Consider the following 22,563-nt stretch of genomic DNA (forward strand, 5'->3'; position numbering starts at 1 on the left):
TCAAGTACAATAGTAATTCATAACATTCCTGGTTGGGGGATAAATTGGTATACCGCTTTAGCAAACACTAAAGTTATTAAGTTAAAAATAGATTTATAATCCTAAATACCCTATGACCAAGTGATATCTCTTCCTGTATATATCCACAAGAAATATGAGCCAGGACACGAGTAGATACACTCACACCAATGTTCATTGCAGCACTGCTCAGCAAACAGATGGGGTCAGCCTAAATGCCCATTAATAGAAGGGTGGACAAACAAACTTTGGTACATATACACAGTGTATTAAGTAACATTAAAGAATAATGATGAATCTGCGAAACCCCTCATAACATAGCTGAACCTGGAGGACATTATGCTGAGTGAAATAAGTCAATCACAAAAAGATTAAGACGGTATGAGATCACTATAAGAACTCAAGGTTTTCATACTAAGATTCTTTGATGGTTTCCAGGGGTAGTAGGGAGGGAGAGTTATTCACTGGCTAGAGGTGAACGTTAACTAAGGTGACAGGGCAATATACAAGAAGGGGAGGCTGGCAGAAGAATGATGATGATAGGTGAAGGAAGGCACAGGGAGGTATGCAGGGCTAAAGGGGATAGAGGTAAATATGCTATATTCATAGCCTTGGAACAACAGTGTTCTGTTTGAAGATACATGGACAGAAATACAAGCTGAATGGGTTAAGGGAGGAAGAGTGGGATAAATACTTAAATATCTTTCACTCAATTCACAATGAGAAATTTTTTTAAGTAAAAAAATAAAATAGACCTATTTCTACTCCTGGACATATACCTTATAGAAATTCATGAGTGCATATGTTCTATGATGTATGTACAAGGAGGTTCCTTAGCAACTTCATTCATAGTACATACACACAGATACCCAAAACCAAATTTCAACAATAGAGATATACAAAGTGTGGAATACTGTTGTCTAGTGCTGTTGGATCGACTCTAGCTCATAGCACCCTGTATAGGTTTCCAAGGAGCAGCTGATGGGTTTGAAACACCAACCTTGTGGTTAGCAATCCAGTGCTTATCCTACAGTGCCACAGCAGGCCCCTATACAGCACTGAAAATTAATGAACTGTACAGAAAACTGCTGAGTCTCATCAAGAGGTGTATAGTACAGTTGTGCACGAGGCCTGTTAGGGTGATGGCAGTCTCTCCCTGATTCCTACCTGGTTGCAGCTGCTCTGTGACCCACTGTGACACAGCCCTGATGTGGACACCAAGAGTAGCCAGGAGAGGGACCCGTGTCGTTGGCTGTTAGGTAGGAGCCAGTGATTCAAGGAAGTTGTACTGCCCAGTGGGAGTCTGACTTGATGTGTAGGGTGTGCAGAAACCATCTGGGCCTATGATGACAAAAAAACAGCACAACCCAGGCCCCACTCCCCACTGGACCGCCTTTGCGTCCTTCAGTGCAGTACTCTCTGCCACGCAGGTTGCCCCTGATGTTGCCGCTGATGCCTTCCAAGTACTCCATGACGGTGATGATGTTCATCATGATGCTGAGTTTTTACTACTTCTCCCGCCATGTGAGTGCCGGCATGCCCTCCTTCTCCTCTGCTCACCCCCATTAGAGCCTCCTAGAGAAGCAGCCCCAGGGTTGAAACAAGCTCCTTGGGAATCCACGTTCCCTTTTCCCAGGGTAGCGAGAAAATCTTGTCAGGCCACTGCTTTCTCAGTTTTCTAGCTTCCTCCTCAGTAATGCAAGGAAAACCATCTTTACCACTTCCTTCTCTTCTGCCCCAGGATGTTGGAGTATGTGAGTGAGGGTGTCTGTGTGTGCGCCAGGGGAGAACAGGAAAAAAAGGGGAGAGTGAATAGGGGCACAAAAACCTAGATTAAATCGCACTCAACTAGACCAAAGCTCACAACCTCTGTACCCAGCCTGACTCTCGGTCACTCACACATGGAGCACAAAGCCAGAAGAGAAAGGGAAAGGAGCTGTAAGGATTTTATTTGGTTGAAAGAAAAGTATCCATTTAAGGGACTTATTGGTCCATGTTTGTTCCAGTGCCACCTAGTGGCTTGCTAGCAAAGTACAGCCTTCCAGGTTCCTGGGCTAAGAGGAGCTTACTGAAAATGGGGACCCTTTCCCACTGCTACCACCACCCACAAGTCAGAACTCAAATTAGGCCCCAGGAGGCCTAACCTGTATTAAGCCTCTCCCGTCTCTGCTGTAACCAGAGGTTAGGATGCCAGATCCTCACCAGAGCCAGGGGGCAGTCTTCTTGATTCAGTGAATCCTTTCTGAGCCTTACTGCTCTTGCCAATTAGTCATCTTCTGTTTGTCCAATTGGAACCCTATCATGTGTTTCACTCCCTACCCAGTGGCCCTTAAAGCACACATCTTGTCTGTTTCTGCAGGTGGAAAAACTGGCACGCACCCTGTTCTTGTGGAAGATTGAGGTTCATGACCAGAAGGAACGCGTTTACGAAATGCGACGCTGGAACGAGGCCTTAGTCACGAACATGTTGCCTGAGCATGTGGCCCGCCATTTCCTGGGTTCCAAGAAGAGAGACGAGGTGAGGGGTGAAGTGAACCCTTGTGCTGTAGTCACGAGGCTATTACTGGTCTTCATTTGCTCTTCCTAACCCAGATTTCTCTGGGCTCAGGCTGTCTCAGGACATGGGGTCAGGGTAAGGCAGCCACAATACAAAGGCCAATTTCACAGGCCTGTTCTTAATGACATCGTATTTATATGGTCTACTCATCTGTGAGGTTACAGTGCAGAAGACAAGACTTTGACTGGAGCTCAATCTTCTGTCAACTGGGATCATCTGAAAACACAATGGTTCTTATGCCTCCTTTCCCAGCCCCGTGGTACCCTCTTCATCATAGCTAGGGCTGTTAGAGGGACTAGAGAAGCTGGTTCTGTAACTATTCAAAGTTGCAGGAAGCTGTTTTCTTGTTATTTCAAATTAGAATAATCTGGGGGATGTGTGTATATAGCATGTGTTCTGAGGAAGAGAGGTTTGGATTTGAAGCATATTATCCAACCAAATGTTGGCTGAACACTTTGACCCCGTTTCTTTTTAGGAGCTGTACAGCCAGTCTTATGATGAGATTGGAGTCATGTTTGCCTCGCTGCCCAACTTTGCTGACTTCTACACAGAGGAAAGCATCAACAATGGAGGCATTGAGTGTCTGCGCTTCCTCAATGAGATCATCTCAGATTTCGACTCTGTGAGTACCCATCCTGCCTCTCTTCTCTGCCACAAAGCTAGTCCCTTTTAGACTGTTCATCCCAGGACTGGTTACATAAGTCCAGAAGTTAGAGCTACTCTAGACTGGCTACATTTTTCCAAATTAAGTCCCTCCCAGTAATGTATATCCATATACATTACTGAGGCCATCTGGAAATGCTGGGATCTCAGGGGTGCAGTGAGAGCCCAGATAATCACCTATAAATTCACAGGGTAAGGACTGGTCAAGACAAGATCTAGTGGCTCCTCTGACTTTGGTTAACTGAATTTGAGGGTTAACCATACAGTAACCTGTATGCCAGGTAAAGTGCTTTCCTATACATGCTCCACCAGGCTGAGATTGACAGCTTTCTCTCAACATTAACTTGTAGAAACAGACTCAGAGAATTCTGAAATCTGCCCAGTCTCATATGGCAGCTAAGTGGCATCATGAATAAGCCTTTACTAGGAAAGCATTGTCTCTGGTGTTCTGTGGAGTGCTCGTAACCAGGCAATCTGTCATTTAGTTGGCACGTGCATCTTCCTGGACTGTGTTGACGATTCTCTCTTCCCCAACCCTGGCCTCAGCTCCTGGACAATCCCAAATTCCGAATCATCACCAAAATCAAAACCATTGGCAGCACCTATATGGCAGCTTCAGGAGTCACCCCAGATGTCAACACCAATGGCTTCACTGGCTCCAACAAGGTAACTAAACCACCCAGTGGTTAGAGAGGAGGTGGACTCTGCCCCAAGAAGAGATGGGCAGCTCATACTGAGCAGGGACGTTATCAGAGTAGTGATTATTAGGTACTTTGTGCCAAGTGGCCGCAGACACACACGCTAGCACCGTGCAATGCAAGTATAAAATAGGATTTATGGGCAAAGTTTTATGACTGTAACCACCATGGAACACACACATTCCCCTCACCATTATTCCACAGTACAGCCATCATTACAACAGAAGTTTCCACCGTCTTCTCTGCACGTTAACAGAGCTGGAAGCCAAGGTGCAATTATGTAACCATGATAGCTTCCACAAGGGAGAAGCAATTTGTTAGAAAAGGAGAGCCTTCAGACTGCCTTTTATGTTAAGCTAGCTCAGACCTGTTGAGCCAACTCTCTTTAGCTATGAAGAGAGGAAATGTGCTGTGGGACCTCCGCTGGGCTTACTATGCCCCAAGTAAAACATCTGTTTGCAAAAGGATTCTAAAACAGATCTTTACAATTGCTGCAAGATGTAAGTGCCAGTACCTTCTCTATTTTAAGGGTGAAGTAAGGTAGGCCTTAACCTTAAGGCCATGTGAGGCAGGCCATTACCTTCAAGTTGCTTAAAATGTAGCTAAAGAGTCAAAACTTGGGACTATATAAAATGTAGACAAGGTGGTGATAAGACCTGACTTGTGACCAAATATAAGAAAGCAGCTGAGCTGGGTGGATTTTCATTCCCTGCCAGCACTGCTCGTCTTTGTCCCAGACTAGCAGCACCTGGGTTTAGCTATTTGCCACAATGACAAATCGGAACTGGAGTTAGAGGTGTGGGGGACTCACTTCCCAGCAGGAAGGAGGGGAGCAGGCTGGGCAGTGACAGGCTTAGACCAGCCACTGATGCTTTCTTTCACTGTTACACTGTCTGACACAGGAGGAAAAGTCAGAGAAGGAGCGCTGGCAGCACCTGGCCGACTTGGCTGACTTTGCACTGGCCATGAAAGATACGCTTACAAACATCAACAACCAGTCCTTCAACAACTTCATGCTGCGTATAGGTAAGGGCTCCAGGCTTACCTGCTCCTTGATGTGCTTGCTTCTGAGACCGGGGACTCGGGGCAGACTGACAGGAAGGTCTAGAGACTTACAAAGACCTGAGGCAGCATTTCAGTTGAGGAGGTTCTCAGGGTCACAGAACTGGAAGCCTCTGCAGTTCGACTCTGACCCACAGAGACCGTCTAGGACAGAGTAGAACTGCTCTATAGTTTCTAGGCTGTACAGCCTTACAGAAACAAAATGCCACAGCTCTCTCCCTTGGAGCAAATGGTGGTTTCAAACCACTGACCTTGCAGTAGGCCCAATGCTTAACACACTGCACCACCATGGTTCTTCAGAAAGCTGGAAGGAACTGTAATTTAGTCATCTCTTTTCTAGGTGATCAAACTGAAATTCAGATTGTTGAAACCATGGTCAGTCATGTTAAATGTGAACAAGTTGGTTTTGACTCACAGCTACCCTGTATAGGGTTTCTGAGCAGCTGGTGGGTTTGAACCACCAACATTGTGGTTACAGTCTAGGGCTTATTTTATAGCACCACACCAGGACCGGTCAGCTATTGGGACCACATACTACTTAGTGTGGTGTGGTAGCCTGTCCTTCCTTTCTTAATCTGGCTGGAAATCCCAGTTCAGTGTCAACGTTTCCAAGAGGGTTTAGCTCACTTCAGTCCATCCTGTCCTTCCAAAGACTGTCAGGAGTTCATTCACTTGGGAGCCTCACTTCTCCTGGGTGAGGTTACCAGGAGACTGAGCATGTTGGTTTGTGATTCCTGCCCTCCTAAAGCTTAGTTTTGGGACAAATTTAACAAGGACTTTCTGGCATGCTGTATGAACAGGAGCTTGTGGTAGTACTGACAAGAGTTGGCAACTTTTGACACTGGATCTGGCCTGTGAACTTTCTACCTCTACCCCAGGCATGAACAAAGGAGGGGTACTGGCTGGGGTCATTGGAGCCCGTAAACCACACTACGACATCTGGGGCAATACAGTCAACGTAGCCAGCAGGATGGAGTCCACAGGGGTCATGGGCAATATTCAGGTATGTCCAGCGGCAGAGCTGCATGTGCACTCAAATTCAGGCAATGGGAATTTGTGTGTTTGCCATGGAACTATCTCCTGCTTGCTGGCCCCAAATACTAAGTCAGTAATGCTGAGATTACAGGTAGGAATGGTAAGAGATGCTTCTATAGCTATAGCTAGCCTGTTGAATGCTGTGAAGTCAGTTGCAATTCAGTGACCCAATCTTAGGATCTCCAAGGAGATTTTAACTCCCAACCTGTGGTTAGCAGTCCAGTGTTTATACTACAGTGCCACACTAGGACTCAATAGCTAACCTCAGGTGGTAAGTGCTGTCAAGTCAGAACCCCTGTATAGGGTTTCTGAGGCTTTACACCTTCATAGGAGCAGAAAACCTCATTCTCCCACAGAGCCACTGCACTCCCAGCGCAGGAAGTAATGATCCAAACCTTTGGCTGTCCTCTGAGATGAAAAGTCTCCTGCTGGAGAGCTCTAGGCAGATCGGCTATGGTCCACCTGCTGTGCCAGGGCCTTAACCTTGGGTGGTTTGGAGAACAGTGTTAAGGCCCAGTGTGGGTTAGGGTAGATTGGGATCTGTGGATCATCCAATTTTTAGTACCACCTGGGTCAGTTCTCAGCCATCAAGGCCCGTTTTGCCCTTCAGTCTTAGCTCTCAACTTTGTTCTCCTTCTAGGTGGTGGAAGAAACTCAAGTCATCCTTCGAGAATACGGCTTCCGCTTTGTAAGGCGAGGTCCTATCTTTGTGAAGGGGAAGGGGGAGCTGCTGACCTTTTTCCTGAAGGGGCGTGATAAGCCAGCTGCCTTCCCTAATGGCTCCTTCGTCACACTGCCCCATCAGGTGGTAGACAACTCCTGAGCGGCCACTAGTCTACAATAGTCCAACTGGGGAGGGAGAATTTATTGTGGGAACCAGAGAAAAGCTTTGGGACAGGACACATGGAAGTACATTCACATAGACTTTAGGTTTTAAACTCTCCTCAAGCCTTCATTTGTTCGTGGACCAGTGAGCTCTGAGGGTGGCCCTACTCCTCAGTGTGCCTGCAGCTTCTCTCAGAGAGTAGATCCTAGGCATAGTACTGAACAGTCCTCCCCGACCAAGCCCATTCCAACCAGTACCTTTCCCTCAGAGAGGCCTCAGCCACTGTAAGCAGGAGTGTCAGAGGGGGAGGCTCTTCCTTCAGTGAGCGCCCGGACAGCAGCACAGTGGTGCTGGCAAGTGCTCTGCTCCCAGCCAGTGCTGTCATTCTGAAAAGCTGTCGTTTTGCAAAAGAGCTCAAGCTGGAGACCTAGCTCCATCCAGTCCGAGTTAGGCTAAATGGTCCTAGTCCTGACGTTCCTGATAATCTTGAAAGGTTCTTCTGGAACCCGTCACACCTTGGTTATGAGAGCAGAAAGTGCAATATTTCCTTTTACCTGGTGGGAGGGGGAAGGGAAATTTATTTCTGAAAGAAAAATATATACACAGATCTTCTACATTTATATTTTTAACTTCCTGTTACAAAAAAAAAAAAAAACCTTTCCAATATTGCCTTGCCTTTTGAGCTCTTGCTACAGTCGCCTTTGCTACTGCTTTAAAAGAGAATTTACAGGTATTGATTTAAAAAGACTGTTTTATTAAAAGCTTTACTCAACTTGATTGTGATCGTTGTGAAAATCGTATAAATCCCTCCCACTGGTTCCCACCACGCATCTGGAAGGCAGGAGCTTTTATTCCTAAGTGACTTCTACAAGGTGGTCCACTGCCACGGGGAAAATGGCACACACCATTCAGCCCAGGAGAAAGCACAATCTAGGGTGAGAGGGACGAGATGGAGGAGGGTCTGCTTCCTTTTGTAACAATGACTATTTTACAGGCAGCTTTCCAACCCTGTTCTTTCACTGTTACCAAGTACCGTCACTGCAACCTTGTATAGGGTTTCTGGTGGGTTTGAACCGCCGACCTTGAAGTTCAAACCAATCCTGGCAGTCCAGTGCTAATCTTACAGTACTGACTTAAAAAATTCAGCTCTATTCAAAAATGATTTAGGAAAGAAAACATACAGCCCCTGATAATTTTACCCACAGTACTTTCTCTTTATAGAACTCCAAAGATAAATAAGCACACGTCCCTTCTTACCTATACAATTCACCTTGTAACATGTACCCAGAGTAACCTAAGAACTTCCTTTTCAAAAAAAGGTCTCAGAAAAATGAGACAAAATTATTTAAAGCTTCCAAAAAAGCCAGAAATGCTGTGTAATTTACAGGGTACGCATTCACCAAATGCTCTCTTCTATTGCCCCACAAACCAGTTTGATTTTCAGCTTAAATGGTCTGATTACATCACTTAACACCTCAAAAGAACCAGGTGACCTCAAGTATCATAAGTGATCAGACAATTGGAGAACCGCCCCCAAAACCCAGCGTCCAAGGACTCAAACCTGGCCCTATGCATCGTGATGAAGAGGTCCTCAGTGCAAGGACAGTCTGCGGATCAGTCTGGAACCGAAAACAGTACTGCTGTGCTCACTGGTGAGTGCTCTCGATGAAAACATTTTTTAGAAGAGCAGGCTCATCTCCAACTGCTCCCCACTTGCAAATGAAGTGAACACGTTATGTAGTGACTTTGTACGAAATAGATTCTCATGGGAGACTCGCTGTTCTTCCCATGAAGTGGATAATGCATCCGTCCCTAAAGAAGAAAAAGTATCAATCTTATCTAATGTATTTAGGGTATAAGAACCCGGAACACTAATTATATGCCGGACCCATGTAATTTTAGGGTAGGAAACTTTAAAATGGATCCTGTGCAACCTGTGGAAGCTACAAACTTTCTTCCCCCTGAAAACCATACATCCAGGTTTTCATTATTGCCAGGCCACATTGCAGTGCTACATTTGTACCAAAACAGGTTCACAACAAAGTCTCAGCCAGCTCTGAAATTTCCATTTATTTATTCTCTAAAGAACTAAAAATAAGTGTTCTGTATCGGGGCGGAATGACTTCAGAAAACTCATGGAAAAATTCTTTATATTTTTCATGAAGTTTTTGAAGACCCCTCATATTTGACTCCACTAATCATAAAGACTTGGCCTCAAGAGGCCTGAAACTGCCTTCAAAAGGGGTCTCCAACGAAAAGTAAATCTTTAGCTGAAAGAACCCTGGCAGAGTTAGGTGGGCAAAGAAGAGGGAAAATTAGGATAATTATGCTTACTATTTACAAACCAATGACACATTAGTAGAAACAGGGGAAATACTTCTTTTAATCTTACTGAGCAGTTATGGTGTGGAATCAGGTGTCTCAAAAAATTCACCTGATGTATTCCACCTGTTTTATACTCTTCAAACCAACTTGAGTAAGCCAGAGCAGATTGTAACTACTCCACTGAGGCATTCTTCCTCTTACCTTGATATGTAATGGTGACATCAGTTGGGAGAGTTACTGTGAGATCCTTATACAATAGTCTAGCACAAAACGGAAAAGTCTGGCCCGTTGGTTCCACTTTGTAAGTAAATGACAACAAGTTGCACAGTGAGTTTTTCTGCAAGGGCCCAGCCAGAAAGCATGCAAAATCATTCTAATGGAGGAGGGGTTCAAAACAAACACAGAAAACACAATGATTACAGCTCCCAAGGCATTTGTTGACACTTCAAAACATACCCATTAACAGGAGAATAGACAAAATGGGTTTCTCCATTAATCAAATTTCAGATAATACATGAAAGACAGAGAAAGGCTGGAAAAAAGTACTATAACAAAGATTTATAACGTAACTAAGAATCCATGGCAGCCTATAAAAGCCCTCAGAAAGCCGTTCTAAGTAAATGGCCAGGGTGAGAGGGGCTGCTATTTCTGCCAAGAATTTTTTTTAAAATATTTCACATGTGGGTAAGATCCTTCATGTCTATATCCACATATAAAGTTAAGTTGAACCTAACTTAAACTTGGGAGCTTCAAAGTCATTCCAAATGCACAGGGTGGGGAAATGGCTAAGCCAAAGAACCCCTTCCTTCTTCCCAGTGCCATTTATTTCCTGTCTACTACTTTCATAGTGACGGAGGTAGTGGTGGTGGTGAAGTGGCACTGAGTCAGTTCTCATTCATAAGACCCTGTAGAGTTTTCAAGGAACAGCTGGTGGGTTTGAACCACCAACCTGGCAGTTGACATTCCACCAGGACTCCCTACAGAGGTAGACCAGAGTTTTAAGACTGATCACATTTCCTCTGTGGTATTTAAAAAATCATTCTTTCTCCCTAGATTCAGTACAGCAGTAGGCACCTACAGCACTTGGCATTGTAGTAGATACTCAATAAATCCTTGTTGAATTAAAAATACAGCAACTATAGTGCTACTGGACACTGACAAAATGGGAGAAAAATGTGCAACCTCAAATCCTAAATAAACAAGACAAACAGACCTACTGGGCTGGTTGACACTAGAAGACTCCCTGAGACTACTGCCTTGGGATATTCCTCAAGCCTTGAGCCAAAACTAGCCTGTGATCACATTGAACCTAACCAACGAATTTACTCGAAAAATAAGTATTATCCGTAAGTACTATACTCCTTTTAAAAATCACATATGAGACCAAACAGTCAATAATTACTCCAAAACCAAGATGAGACTGTAAGGGGCAGAGAAATAAAACAAATGGAACGTAAATGAGAACGTTCATGTACCATGAAGAACGTAACCAATGTCACTCAGCAATTGGTGTAGAAATTGTTGAACATCTCAACTGCTGTGCAAGCCTTCACCACCAAGACAGTAAAAAAAAAAAAAAAAAAAAAGCTTTAAAAAAACAAAAAAAAAGCTCAGCTACTATATATACTCATACTCTCATGCTTTCGAAGGGGAAGACATGATCAAGGATACACGCTTCATGAACAGCTGTTTGAGAGGGAGCAATCAGTTAACCAGTAGCCATGCCTCAACATCACTTGTAGAGTGTCAAAGGCTAAGAAGAGATGGTGGGAAAAATATATGCATGAGAAGAACAGTGGGCAAATATCTGGCTCAAAGTTATGAAACAACAAATATATAAAAGAACAGTTGTCCCTTTTTCCTTTTAAGCTTATCCTGGGCCCTTATGATGAGCTATAGAAGATTGTAGACAAATGATACCTGAAGTCGATCTGCCTGGAACTTTCTCCCAGCATAGGCATTTAGGTATTCGCAAAGACTGAACAGGAAGTGCTGAATATCCGTCTGTAAGTATTTTGCAGCTATGTCTTCTAAAGGAATGAAAACTGGAACTGAATGGTGATGTATCCGAAGCGGTTTCTGTATGACAAGGTCCACAAAATAGGAATCCAGGAGGTTCCCCTCAAAAGAAGTACTGATACAGATGCAGACTCCTCGGCTGGTCAGTTTACCACTGAGCCCTGAGACAAACAAGACAGTTCCTCTCAACAGGTGGCAGGAATGGTCACACACTTTCTTCTCTCTGCAGGCCCGGAGCTCCCGCAGTGCTGTGTCTACAGTACATGCTCAAACGCTTGTTGAATGAAAGAATATCATAGGCTCTTTCTTCCCTTGATTCTGGCCCACTTTATCAACTTGAGTTGTCAAAACCACAGAATAGTGGGAAAAAACAACACAAGGACTTCCAAATACCAAATTATTAAGGAAGATCACTTTGAAGTTTTCAATTTTTCTTTTTTTTTGAATTTCAACTAATCTATGATAGCCCTCAATTCTTCCTACAACCACTGAGTGAGATAAATGGGAGAATAAATTCCCATTTTAATTGTAAAACTGAGCAGTGGCCTAGAGCCAGTCAGCAGCAGATGAAGTTCTAGAACAGGCTTTGGCACAGAATGAATAGCTTAAATCAATAGTCTAAGCCAGCTACCAACCAATCTTCTGCTATACAAAGGCCAGTTTTGGATGTAAAAGTATGTCTACAAATAGCACGCCTGCTTTGTGAATGTGTGCTGGGGCAAAAAGAGAAAAAAATAATCATGAAATGGGTCCAAGATAAATAAGACAATCAGCAGAGTTGTATTTTTAACAATTGATTAGAGAGCAAGAGACCTAGTCTGAATCAGATCAGAAAAAAAATAAACAAACCTGTAAACCGGTAGGCCTGTAGAATGGCTTTCATGTTCTCCCGTTTTGTCTCTAAATCTTCTCTTTCACTTGTCTTTAATGTTTGGTCATGTTTTGCACTGTCAGCTGATACTTCAACCTGCAAGACAGGCAGCAAATCAAACTGGGAACAAGGGACTGGAACACAAAGTCCCCACCTCCACCTATCTCTATAGAAGCTAACTGCACAAAGAATTCTTTACTAGGTATTTGCATCAAAAACTGTTTCAAGTGGCCAACCCAACAGTGTTACAAACTCACAGCAGAGGAAGCATTGTGTGACTCACAGTGTAAGATATCATGCTGGCCTGAAGCACCATTAGGATTTGGGTGGGAATACAGAATATTGTGAGGAGGAAGACGTGTGTCAGTAAAATCTAGGGTGAGCACAGATTGAGCGTAACAAATGGTTGTGAAGAAGCAAGGCTGGGACAGTTGGTTTGGATCAGACAGTGCAGCAAGGTGTCAAGTGCCAAGATGCGAAATTTTGACTTCAAGACTTAAATTTCCAGCTTTGACACAGACAATGGTATCAGACTAACCTTCCCTGAGAACACCTAGACAAGCTGGCCAAAGTACCAAAACAAATACACAAGCAATCAAGCAATAAGAAAACAGGTGAAAGGCATGAGAGAGCAACCAAAATACCCAGGATGAATGACTTAAGATAAATGCTCCGAAATTAGCTGAGCCATCCCTGCAGCTTCCCCCTTAGGAAAGCTGTAGATTTGTTTATAAGGCAGATGGCCTAATGGAAAGTGCAGGCTAGGCTTTGCAAGTAGTCTCACTGTGTCAGGGAGACAAAAACTAGAGTCCAGTGTTACCAAAGCAGCCATTCTGTGGGCCAGGATTCCATAAAAAAGGGAGCCCAACACTCTACTGGCAACTTGCCGTCCTGTCATTTGCCAACTTCTAAACTGCATGTGTGAGTGGGTACTGAGAAACCAGGCAAAAAGAAGAGACTGAAAGATTAAAAAGCTAAACAGAGATGTTAGCAGTCTCACCATATTGGGAAATAAAAGGTATAGTTCAGGGCCTACTAATGGAGAACGGTCTGAAAGACCTGTGTGCCCTGCTCCTCATTGCCCTAGACTTTCAATCAACAGTTCTAACGAGCAGGCTACTGCAACAATCCTGGGGCACAATCACCTGAAAAATATCAACAGCAGGTATGGATAATGCTTGACCTATGGCAACACAATGGGGGAGGAAGCCAAAAGACAATCTAAACAACAAACTAACAGATCTTGCTGAGGGGTCCTGGGCCAGACAGAGACTAAGAAGAGGGAAGGATCAAAGTTCATGATGAGGTTTTAAGTGTGGGTGACAGACAAAGATGGTATTAATGGCAAAAGTTTCAATGACTCCCATCAGGCTGAGATTGACATAACAGGCTTAGATGTCTATGTGGGCAGGTCAAGAAATTTACGAAGAACTCGCCCAGCCCGGACAGCTATCAGCAGACACTAGCATTAGCTGCAATGCAAAGCCTGTCAACATCATACTTTACTCACCCTGGCTTGCCGTTGCTTCACTTCAGCCCTCAGCTTATCTCGTATAAGTCTCAGTTTACGAATCCTGGTGCTAAGAGTACTTCCCTCTGCCTGTGCTGTCTGTGGTTCAAGTTGTTTCTGAGATCTGTTCATCTGAGTCTCCAGTCTTTCCAAGTGAGCTAACACACCTGAGGAAAGAAGAAAGGGAACTGCACAAGAAGCTAAAGGTTTCAGAGAAGACAGAAGAGTGACCTCTTCAGAACTTGTGGTCAGCTAAATAGTTAAAGACACTTACCACAATGTATATATAATTAAGCCAGAGGAGCTGACACCAGAATCCCATGATCCACCTCTCAGTCTGAACAAAGGTGTACAAACTGTCCCAGAGAGCATGAGATTAAACAGTAGTTATTTTATCAAGGTCTACAATTTATCATGAAAGTACACCTCTAGCATACTTTCACGACTTTACCACAGATAGGAGACATCTCCCTTGAGAGACGTGTACTATTAGTTATCATACTGTGTCTGAGTTTCTTACGTGAACACAGCATCTATTCTGTAGAGTTCATAAAGACATATATATACAAAGGGACTTCAAAAAGGTCACAAAAAAAAAATGGAATTGAAAGATAAAAATAAAAAACATACTTTCTCAAATTAAGTGCCATCAAGATAAAGACGCTTTTGTAAGTGATGACTGTTGTTGTTAAGTGCCGTCGAGTCGGTTCCAACCCATAGCGACCCTGATCAGGGTTTCCAAGGCTTTAAATCTTTACGGGAGCAGAAAGCCTCATCTTTCTCCCATGGAACAGCTGGTAGTTTTGAACTGCTTACCTTGAGGTTCAAAGCCAGATTCGTAACCACTATGCTACCAGAGCTCCTTATATCAGGCATTTAATCCATCCCTAAAGAACTGAATTGTATCTAGAGTTATATCCTTTCACCATATTTATTTAATCTGTATATGTGGTTGTTATTAAATGCCCTCGAGTCAGTTCCAACTCACAACAAAACTGGATGGGTTTCTGAACAAATAATCTGAGAAGCTGGATTACATGATGAAAAACATAGCATCAGAAGTGAAGATAGATTCATTAACAACACACAATATATATATGATACAACCTTGCTTGCTGAAAGTAAATAGGACTTAAAATACAGGTGAACAGTCTTCAGTATGTATTGCACTACAATGTAAACTAAACAAAAATCCTCACAACTGGGCCAATAAATAACATGATATATGGAGAAAAGATTGAAGTTGTCAAAGACTCCATTTTGTTGGCTCCACAATCCACACTCATGGAAGCTTCAGTCAAGAAATCAAACAACATACTGCGTTAGGAAAATCTGCTACACTAAACCTCTTTAAAGTGTTCAAGAGCAAAGCTATCAGTTTGAGGACTAAGGTGTGCCTAATCCAAGTCACGGTATTTTCAGTAGCCTCATATGCATGTGAAAGTTGGACAATGAATAAAGCAGACAGAAGAATTGATGCATCTGAGTTATCATGTGGGAGAAGAATATTAAAAGTGCCATGGACTGCCAGAAGAACAAAACAAATCTGTCTAAGATGAAGTACAGCCATAATGCTCCTCAGAAACCAGGATGGTGAATGAGACATTTCATGTCTCGTACTTCAGACATGTTATCAGGAGGGACCAGTCCCTGGAGGGCATCATGCTTAGTAAAGCACAGGGTCAGCGAAGGAGATGACAACCCCCAATGAGATGAACTGACATAGTGGCAGCAGCAATGGGCTCAAACACAACAACAATTGTTAAGGATGGCACAAGGTCACTATGAGTCGGAACCAACTCATGGAACCTACCAACAGCAACAAAGAACTGAGGGGGCCCAGGAATGTAACCATGTCAATGCAGTCTTCTTTACATTACTAACTGAAGAAAAATGGGTGCTCTTTAAAGATTTTTTAAGATTAGAAAATAAAAAGTCAGAAGGGGCTGCCTAATGATCTTTCATCGAAACACTGCAAAATTGCCCTTGTTTGATGAGCGAAATGAGCACTAGTATTTGTCAAGGTGGAGAAGGACTGTCTGGTGAAACTTACCCAGGTGTTTTTCTGCTACTTTGGCTACCTTTCTAAAAAACTCTCATAATAAACAGTTTTTGTTGTTCTTTGGCCCTCCAGAAAGTCAACAAGAAAAATGCCTTGAGCATCTCAAAACACTATTGCCATGACCTTTGCTCAACTGGTCCATTTTTGCCTTGACTGGACCTCTTCCACCTCTTGGTAGCCATTGTTTTATTGTGCTTTTTCTTCAGAATAGTACTGGTAAAGCCATGTTCATCTCATTAGAACTCTTTCAAAAAATGCTCCGGGATCTTGTTTAAAATTTCCACTGAAAGCTTTGACCTTGTCTATAGCTGATCTGGGCACAAGAGTTTAATTTTCAGTCAGAATTGTGCAAACTGAACCAGATTAAATGTCTATAATGTTGACTATTGTATCTACTGTTAATCACTGGTCCACTTCACTTCAAGCAAAAAAAAAGATGAACTGTTTTCTAGCAAGCTGATGTGGATGGTCTTCAACATTGTCTTATCCCTTCTTAAAACTAGTCATTTATTTGTAAAGTGCTGATTTCATTGAGGCACTGTCCCCATAAAATTTCATAAAGCATCAATGATGTCGGGCATTTTCCCACCCAAGCTTCACCAAATTCTGCTTCAAATTTAGCAAAATTCATGTTGCGCTGAGAAGGGCTTTTCAAAATGCCGTCTTATCCTTCTTAGTGCCTCAAACTCGATCCTGTTTAGACATTCTGTAACAAGTTAATGGGTTTATTCTGACACACACAAAATTTTGAAAACCCTGCATAGATTTTTTTTCAGAATATGCATTTTGCATGAACTTTCTGGTGACCCCTCCCTGTATGAAAATCTTAACCTACTTTCCTTGCCTTGGAACAGACACAAAAAAAATCTTGTTTCATTACCTATTAAGACTGTTGTTATTATTAGGTGCCATCGAGTCAGTACCGACCCACAGCAACCTTATACACAGCAGAACGAAACACTGCCCGATCCTGGGCTAACCTCACTACAGTTGCCAAGCTTGAGTCCATCGATGCTGCCACTTGGCCAATCCATCTCTTTGGGGGATCTTCCTCTTTTTCTCTGACCCTCTACCTTACCAAACATAATTATCCTTCTCCAGCAACTGGTCCCTCCTGACAATATGTCCAAAGTATGAGACACAAAGTTTGGAAATCTTGGCCTCGAAGGAGCACTCTGGCTGCGCTTCTTCCAAAACGGATCTATTGGTTCTTTTGGCAGCCCATGGCACTTTCAATATTCTCCTCCAACACCGTAACTCGAAGGCATCAATTCTTCTATGGTCTTCCTTATTCACTGTCCAGCTTTTGCATGCATATGAGGTTATTGAAAATACCATGGCTTGGGTCAGGCGCACCTTAGTCCGCAAGCTGACATCTTTGCTCTTCAACACTTTAAAAAGGTCTTGTGCGGCAGATTTGCCTAATGCAATAATACATCGTTTGATCTCTTGACTGCTGCTTCTGTAAGTGTGGACAGGTGATCCAAGAAGAATGAAGTTCTTGACAACTTCAATCTTTTCTGTTGATAAGAATGTTGTTTATTGGTCCAGTGGTGAGGATTTTTGTTTTCCTGACATTGAGATGTAATCTAAACCGAAGGCTATGCTCTTTGATCCTCATCAGTAAATGTTTTTAAATCCTCATCACTTTCAGCAAGCAAGGTTGTATCATCTGCATATCGCAGGTTGTTAATGAGTCTTCCTCCAATCCTGATGCCATCTTTTTCTTCATAGAACCCAGCTTCTCAGATTATTTGTTTAGCATACAGGTTGAATAAGTATGGTGAAAGAATACAACCTTGTCGCACAGCTTTCTTAACTTTAAGACATTCAGTGTTCCCATATTCTATTCGAATAACTGCTTCTTGGTCCAGGTCCAGATTCCTCATGAGCACAATTAAGTGTTCAGGAATACTCATACTTCGCAATGTTGTCCATAGCTTGTCATAACCTACACAATCGAAAGCCTTTGTGTAGTCATTGAAGCACAGGTAAACATCTTTCGGATATTCTCTGCTTTCAGCCAAGATCCATTGGACATCAGCAATATCCCTCGTTCCACAGCCTCTTCTGAATCCAGCTTGAACCTCTGGAAGTTCTCTGTCAATGTATGATTGTAGCTGTTTCTGTATTAAGACTAGAAACCTCAACTCTTTTATAGCTGGTTTGTAATCCAAAAAATATATATATTTATTGTAAAGTACAAACAGATACACATGAGATGTATTGTTGTTGTTGTTAAGTGCCATCCAGTTGGTTCTGACCCATGGTGACCTTGTATAAGGTTTCCAAGAAGCAGATGGTGACCTTCAACCTCAACCAAACTTGAGGTTTGTAAGACGTTGTAATCCAGCACATTAACGCACAAAATTCTGTATTCTTTTATTTATCATTACTCATTAACTTCTATCCCCTCTTGTTTTCTCAGAACACTTGGACTATCAGTTACCCCTGTCTCTCCCTTATATTCATTCAGACACTTCCTCTCAACTTTTCCAAGTGTCTAGCATCTTAAAATGTTCACCAGACAAACAATACAGATCCGGTCCTGTCCACTCTACATTTCCTTCTCTTCCACTTCAACCCACTCTAAGTTGACTTCTGCTCCCACAAAATTACTAAAATCAACAGTGACTTCCATGCTACTAAATACAATTGACACTTTCCAAACTCCATCTTACCTAACATCCTAGTAACATGATTCTACCGATTTTTCCTTTTTGAAGGTCTCTGGCATTGAATCATATCCTATCAGTCTCCTGACTTCCTCATTCAACAAATATACATTAAGCATCTAATTTTACCAGGCACTTTTCTAGACAGTGACGAACAAGAGGCAAATGCCTGCTTTTGAGAAGCTTACATTTGATCTCTATGACCTCTCCGATGATCAGACCTAAGGCCTATTTTCTCCTGAAGATGTCTCATCAGTATCCACACACAGATATGTACCTCTAGCTTAAGATTTTTCCCTGAGCTTTAGACCAAAATATCTACCGACTTTCTCAGTCTCTACCTGGAAGTCATAGAGGACCTTTACTGTCAACATATCCCAAGACTGCATTATCATCATCATCTTCTTCCAAATCCCTCAGTGACTGCAACCATCATCCACCTAGCTGTACAAGCCAGATATTTAATTTCATTCTTAATACTTTCTTCTCACCTCTATCCTCAATCCATCACTAAATGTTATTAAATTTACTTTCTAAAGTGTAGTTTAATCCACTGGCAGATGTAGTTTAATCAACCATCACCTCTGGCTTGCTATAATAGCTTCTGAACTCGTCTCCTCCATTCGTCTGTCAGTTTATTGTACTGTGGTGGCTTGTGTGTTGCTGTGATACTAGAAGCTATGCCACCAGTATTTTAACACCGACAGGGTTACCCATGATGGGCAGGTTTCAGCAGAGCTTCCAGACTAAGACAGACTAGGAAGAAGGAGAGGCAGACTACCGCTGACTGTTTAGCCACTAAAAATCTTATGAATAGCAGCAGAACGTTGTCAGATGTAGTGCCAGAAGATGAAAACATGAATAGTACCAGAAGATGAACCCCTCAGGTTGGCAGGCACTCAAAATACAACTGGGGAAGAGTTGCCTCAGCAAAGTAGAAATGGCCATGATGATGTGAATGGAGTAAAGTTTTCGGGTCCTTCAGTCTGAAATTTATCAAACATGCAATCAAGAGGCATTAATAATCAGTGGTAATTGGAATGTGAAGGCTGGAAAAAAAGAGGAAGGACCAGTAGTTGGAAAATATGGCCTTGCCAGGAGATCTGAAGTGCAGGGAGCCGTGCGTGGACTCCCAAATTTGCAGCTACCACCCATCTGACCTAGTTTGGATAACTTAGCAAACCAAAACTTGACCAGATGAAGATAAAGATGGTTGATACCAGCAATAAGTATAAACTGCTACAATTTGATGAACTCCGTGGACCTCTGCTTATGGATACAGTCGATCAAAATTTCCACCACAGAGTTGATAGGGATGAGCAATCTAGACACTGGTTATAAAAAACGGGGCTGTAAAGGCATGAAATGGCTAGCTTATAAGCTTTTATGAATGTGCTTAATTTCAGAATGAGGTAGGAAGATAGAATGCCCACTGAAAAGTTTTCCTTGTCTCCTGATGGATCTGGTAAAATTAAAGTGGGATGGAGGATGAGGCTGGTAAGAGTTTATGATTCAACTGTGAGTAATTGTTGACAGGATCGTGATTGTCACAACTGTAATTATAGAAGATATGTAACTAAAAGCAAGGAGTAGTTAACCTTCCACTTCAGGAAAAGATGATAGGACCATTAAGAAGGAAGAGCAAAAGTGCAGCGTGAGAGCCTACCTAGAAAAGTGGCAACAGCAGAGACAGAGGCTGAGGCATGGAGAGACAGAGCTGCTTCGGGCTCTAGGCCTATGGAATGAGTCAGGATGTACACCTTCCGGCAGGAGGCTATCTTGCAGAATACACCCTTAAATGAATGTGTATTTTTTGTTTTGTATGTGTACATCAAATATTTTTGCTTTATTCATTTGTGAAATATAAGATGTAGTAAAACGGAAACATCAGGGAAGTAGGATAACTGTTGTTACAGGGAGAGGATTGTAGTCATTGAGATGAAACAAAGCATATGATTTGTTGAAAGGTAAAGCTGATGATACTCTGTTAACCTTCCCGCAGTTCACAACAAAAAGTTAGAAAATAAATAAATCTAGATATATGGTCTTGATAACAGAAATGAGGCTGAAGATCTCATGACCGAAATTTACAAGATCAGTGACTTCTTCATTGCAAATACCTTTTTTAGACAACATAAAAGGCAACTATACATGTGGATCTCACCAGATGGAATACACAGAAATCAAATTAACTACATCTGTGGAAAGACATGGTGGAAACGCTCTATATCATCACCCAAAACAAGGCCAGGGGCTGACTGTGGAACAGACCATCAATTGCTCATATTCAAGTTCAGGCTGAAGCTGAAGAAAATTAAAACAAGTCCACAAAAGCTCAAATATTACCTTGAATATATCCCACCTTAATTTAGAGATCATCTCAAGAACAGATTTGATGAATTCATCATTAATAACCGAAGACCACAAGACTTGTGGGATGACATCAAGAACATCATACAGGAAGAAAGCAAAAGGTCATTAACAACACAAGAAAGGAAGAAAAACCCAAAATGGATGTCAGAAGTGAGTCTGAAATCTGCTCTTTAGGGTAAAGAAACTAAAACAAATGGAATGAATGAGGGAGTCAAAGGGGTAAACAGAAAAATTCAAAGGGCAGCTAAAGAAGACAAAGTATTATAATGAAATGTGCAAAGATCTGGAGTTTAAAAACATACTCAGCATTTCTCAAGCTGTAAGAAAATAAAAATTCAAACCTCAAGTTGCAATATTGAAGGAGTCTATAAGTAGTGTAGTGGTTATGAGTTGGGCTGCTAACTTCAAGGTCAGCCATTCGAACCTACCAGCTGTTCCACAAGAGAAATATGAGGCTTTTTCTCCCATAAAAGATTTACAGCCTCGTAAACCCTATGCAGGGTTATTACAAGTTGGAACTGACTCCACAGCACATCAACACCACCACTAATAGATAGCATATAGAATGTAGCAGAAAGCATCAGAAGATGGAAGATATACACAAAGTAACCATACCAGAAAGAAATGGTCGATGTTCAACCATTACAAGAAGTAGTATATAATAGGGTAAGGAATAGACACAGCATAGTTTGGGTGCTGGGGATGGGGGCAATACACCAGAAGGGGGAAGGGAATGGAAGAGGAAGGCAGATGGAAGAACAGTTAGGCAGGTTTGCATGGGCTAAGTGGGACAGAGGTAAATAATGATGTATGCATAACCTTGGAACAACAGGGCTCTGTGATACAGGGATTGAGACATGGTTGGAATGGGTAAAAGAGGGAAATAATGTTAAGATGCTTGGCTATCTTTTGAATCTTGGTTTCCCTTGTATACCACTGTAAAATAGACACTTCAGAAGGAAAGAAAGGAATAGGTAGAAATATCACCATAGAAAGCTTGTAAGTCCATCCTCTGCCTATAACTGACTGGAATACCTAAAATGGGGCTACAACATGCCCAGTGAAGGAGGCTTCCTGCGGAGCCTCTGCATTGCGTAAGACCATATGTGGAAACCTGAACCCCATCTTCTGAGATGAGAAATCTCCACTTAAAAGAACAAACAGACCAGCCTGGAGCAGCTAGGACAACAGAAGATACTTGTTGAAAGAAATATTGACGGGAAAAATAAAATAATAACAGCAGTCCGACTGATTACTACAAGAACAAGCAAGTTGCTCACCCAGGAGACATCAAGGTTAAGTGGTCGGGTCCTCTCAGGGCAAACCCCCATCCAAGACTAAGATTTAAGGGGCATATACGAGCAGACATGTGGTTTGACTCACCGATAAGGGGAAGTGAGGGAAAAACAGCAATGAAGCTGTGAGCTAAATCCTACCACGTTCAATAGACTCTTGTGAACCCAGGTGGACATCTGGTTGGCCAGCAGTATGGCAAGACCCGGGGACTCCTGGGTCCAAAGTCAGTGACACAGCCATAGAGGACTAGAGTAGAGACTGAAGCATCCAGCTGATAAGACACAAGGGGATATGCACAAGAACACCCATAAGTGCAGGTAATACCCACTTGACCTGACTCCAATGGCTAGATGATTAGAACTCAACTAGAAGAACAGAAAAGAGTAAAAAAGACTAATCTGATACAATTTGATGAACCTGACCTACACCTATGGATGCAGTACATCAAAAGAGGAAGCAAACCTATACAGCAAGGATCATTCCCACCCCCTTGGTATAGACGATAGACAGGGATTGGCAACTTGGACATTAGCTACCCAAAATTGGGGGGGGGGGACTACAAAGGCAAGAAGT

The 22,563-nt window shown here is 42.6% G+C and overlaps 2 protein-coding genes across 2 annotated transcripts in view; one reads left to right on the forward strand and one right to left on the reverse strand.

The window, feature by feature from the left end:
- Positions 1–6,856, forward strand: part of ADCY3 (adenylate cyclase 3) — a 123,100-nt gene extending 116,244 nt beyond the window's left edge. The window contains exons 15-21 of the mRNA XM_006835234.1: positions 1,449–1,542; positions 2,378–2,536; positions 3,051–3,197; positions 3,785–3,904; positions 4,839–4,962; positions 5,877–6,001; positions 6,674–6,856. Of these exons, the coding sequence (XP_006835297.1) occupies positions 1,449–1,542; positions 2,378–2,536; positions 3,051–3,197; positions 3,785–3,904; positions 4,839–4,962; positions 5,877–6,001; positions 6,674–6,856 (952 nt within the window). The remainder of the gene's footprint in view (positions 1–1,448; positions 1,543–2,377; positions 2,537–3,050; positions 3,198–3,784; positions 3,905–4,838; positions 4,963–5,876; positions 6,002–6,673) is intronic.
- A 1,681-nt stretch (positions 6,857–8,537) lies between these two features.
- Positions 8,538–22,563, reverse strand: part of CENPO (centromere protein O) — a 21,749-nt gene continuing 7,723 nt past the window's right edge. Inside the window, exons 3-7 of the mRNA XM_006835298.1 lie at positions 13,585–13,836; positions 12,053–12,170; positions 11,105–11,364; positions 9,386–9,557; positions 8,538–8,671 (exon numbers count right to left, since the gene is read on the reverse strand). Coding sequence (XP_006835361.1) covers positions 8,538–8,671; positions 9,386–9,557; positions 11,105–11,364; positions 12,053–12,170; positions 13,585–13,836 — 936 coding nt within the window. The remainder of the gene's footprint in view (positions 8,672–9,385; positions 9,558–11,104; positions 11,365–12,052; positions 12,171–13,584; positions 13,837–22,563) is intronic.

Source organism: Chrysochloris asiatica, unplaced genomic scaffold (assembly GCF_000296735.1).
Source record: "Chrysochloris asiatica unplaced genomic scaffold, ChrAsi1.0 scaffold00016, whole genome shotgun sequence".
Classification (NCBI taxonomy): Eukaryota; Metazoa; Chordata; class Mammalia; order Afrosoricida; family Chrysochloridae; genus Chrysochloris; species Chrysochloris asiatica.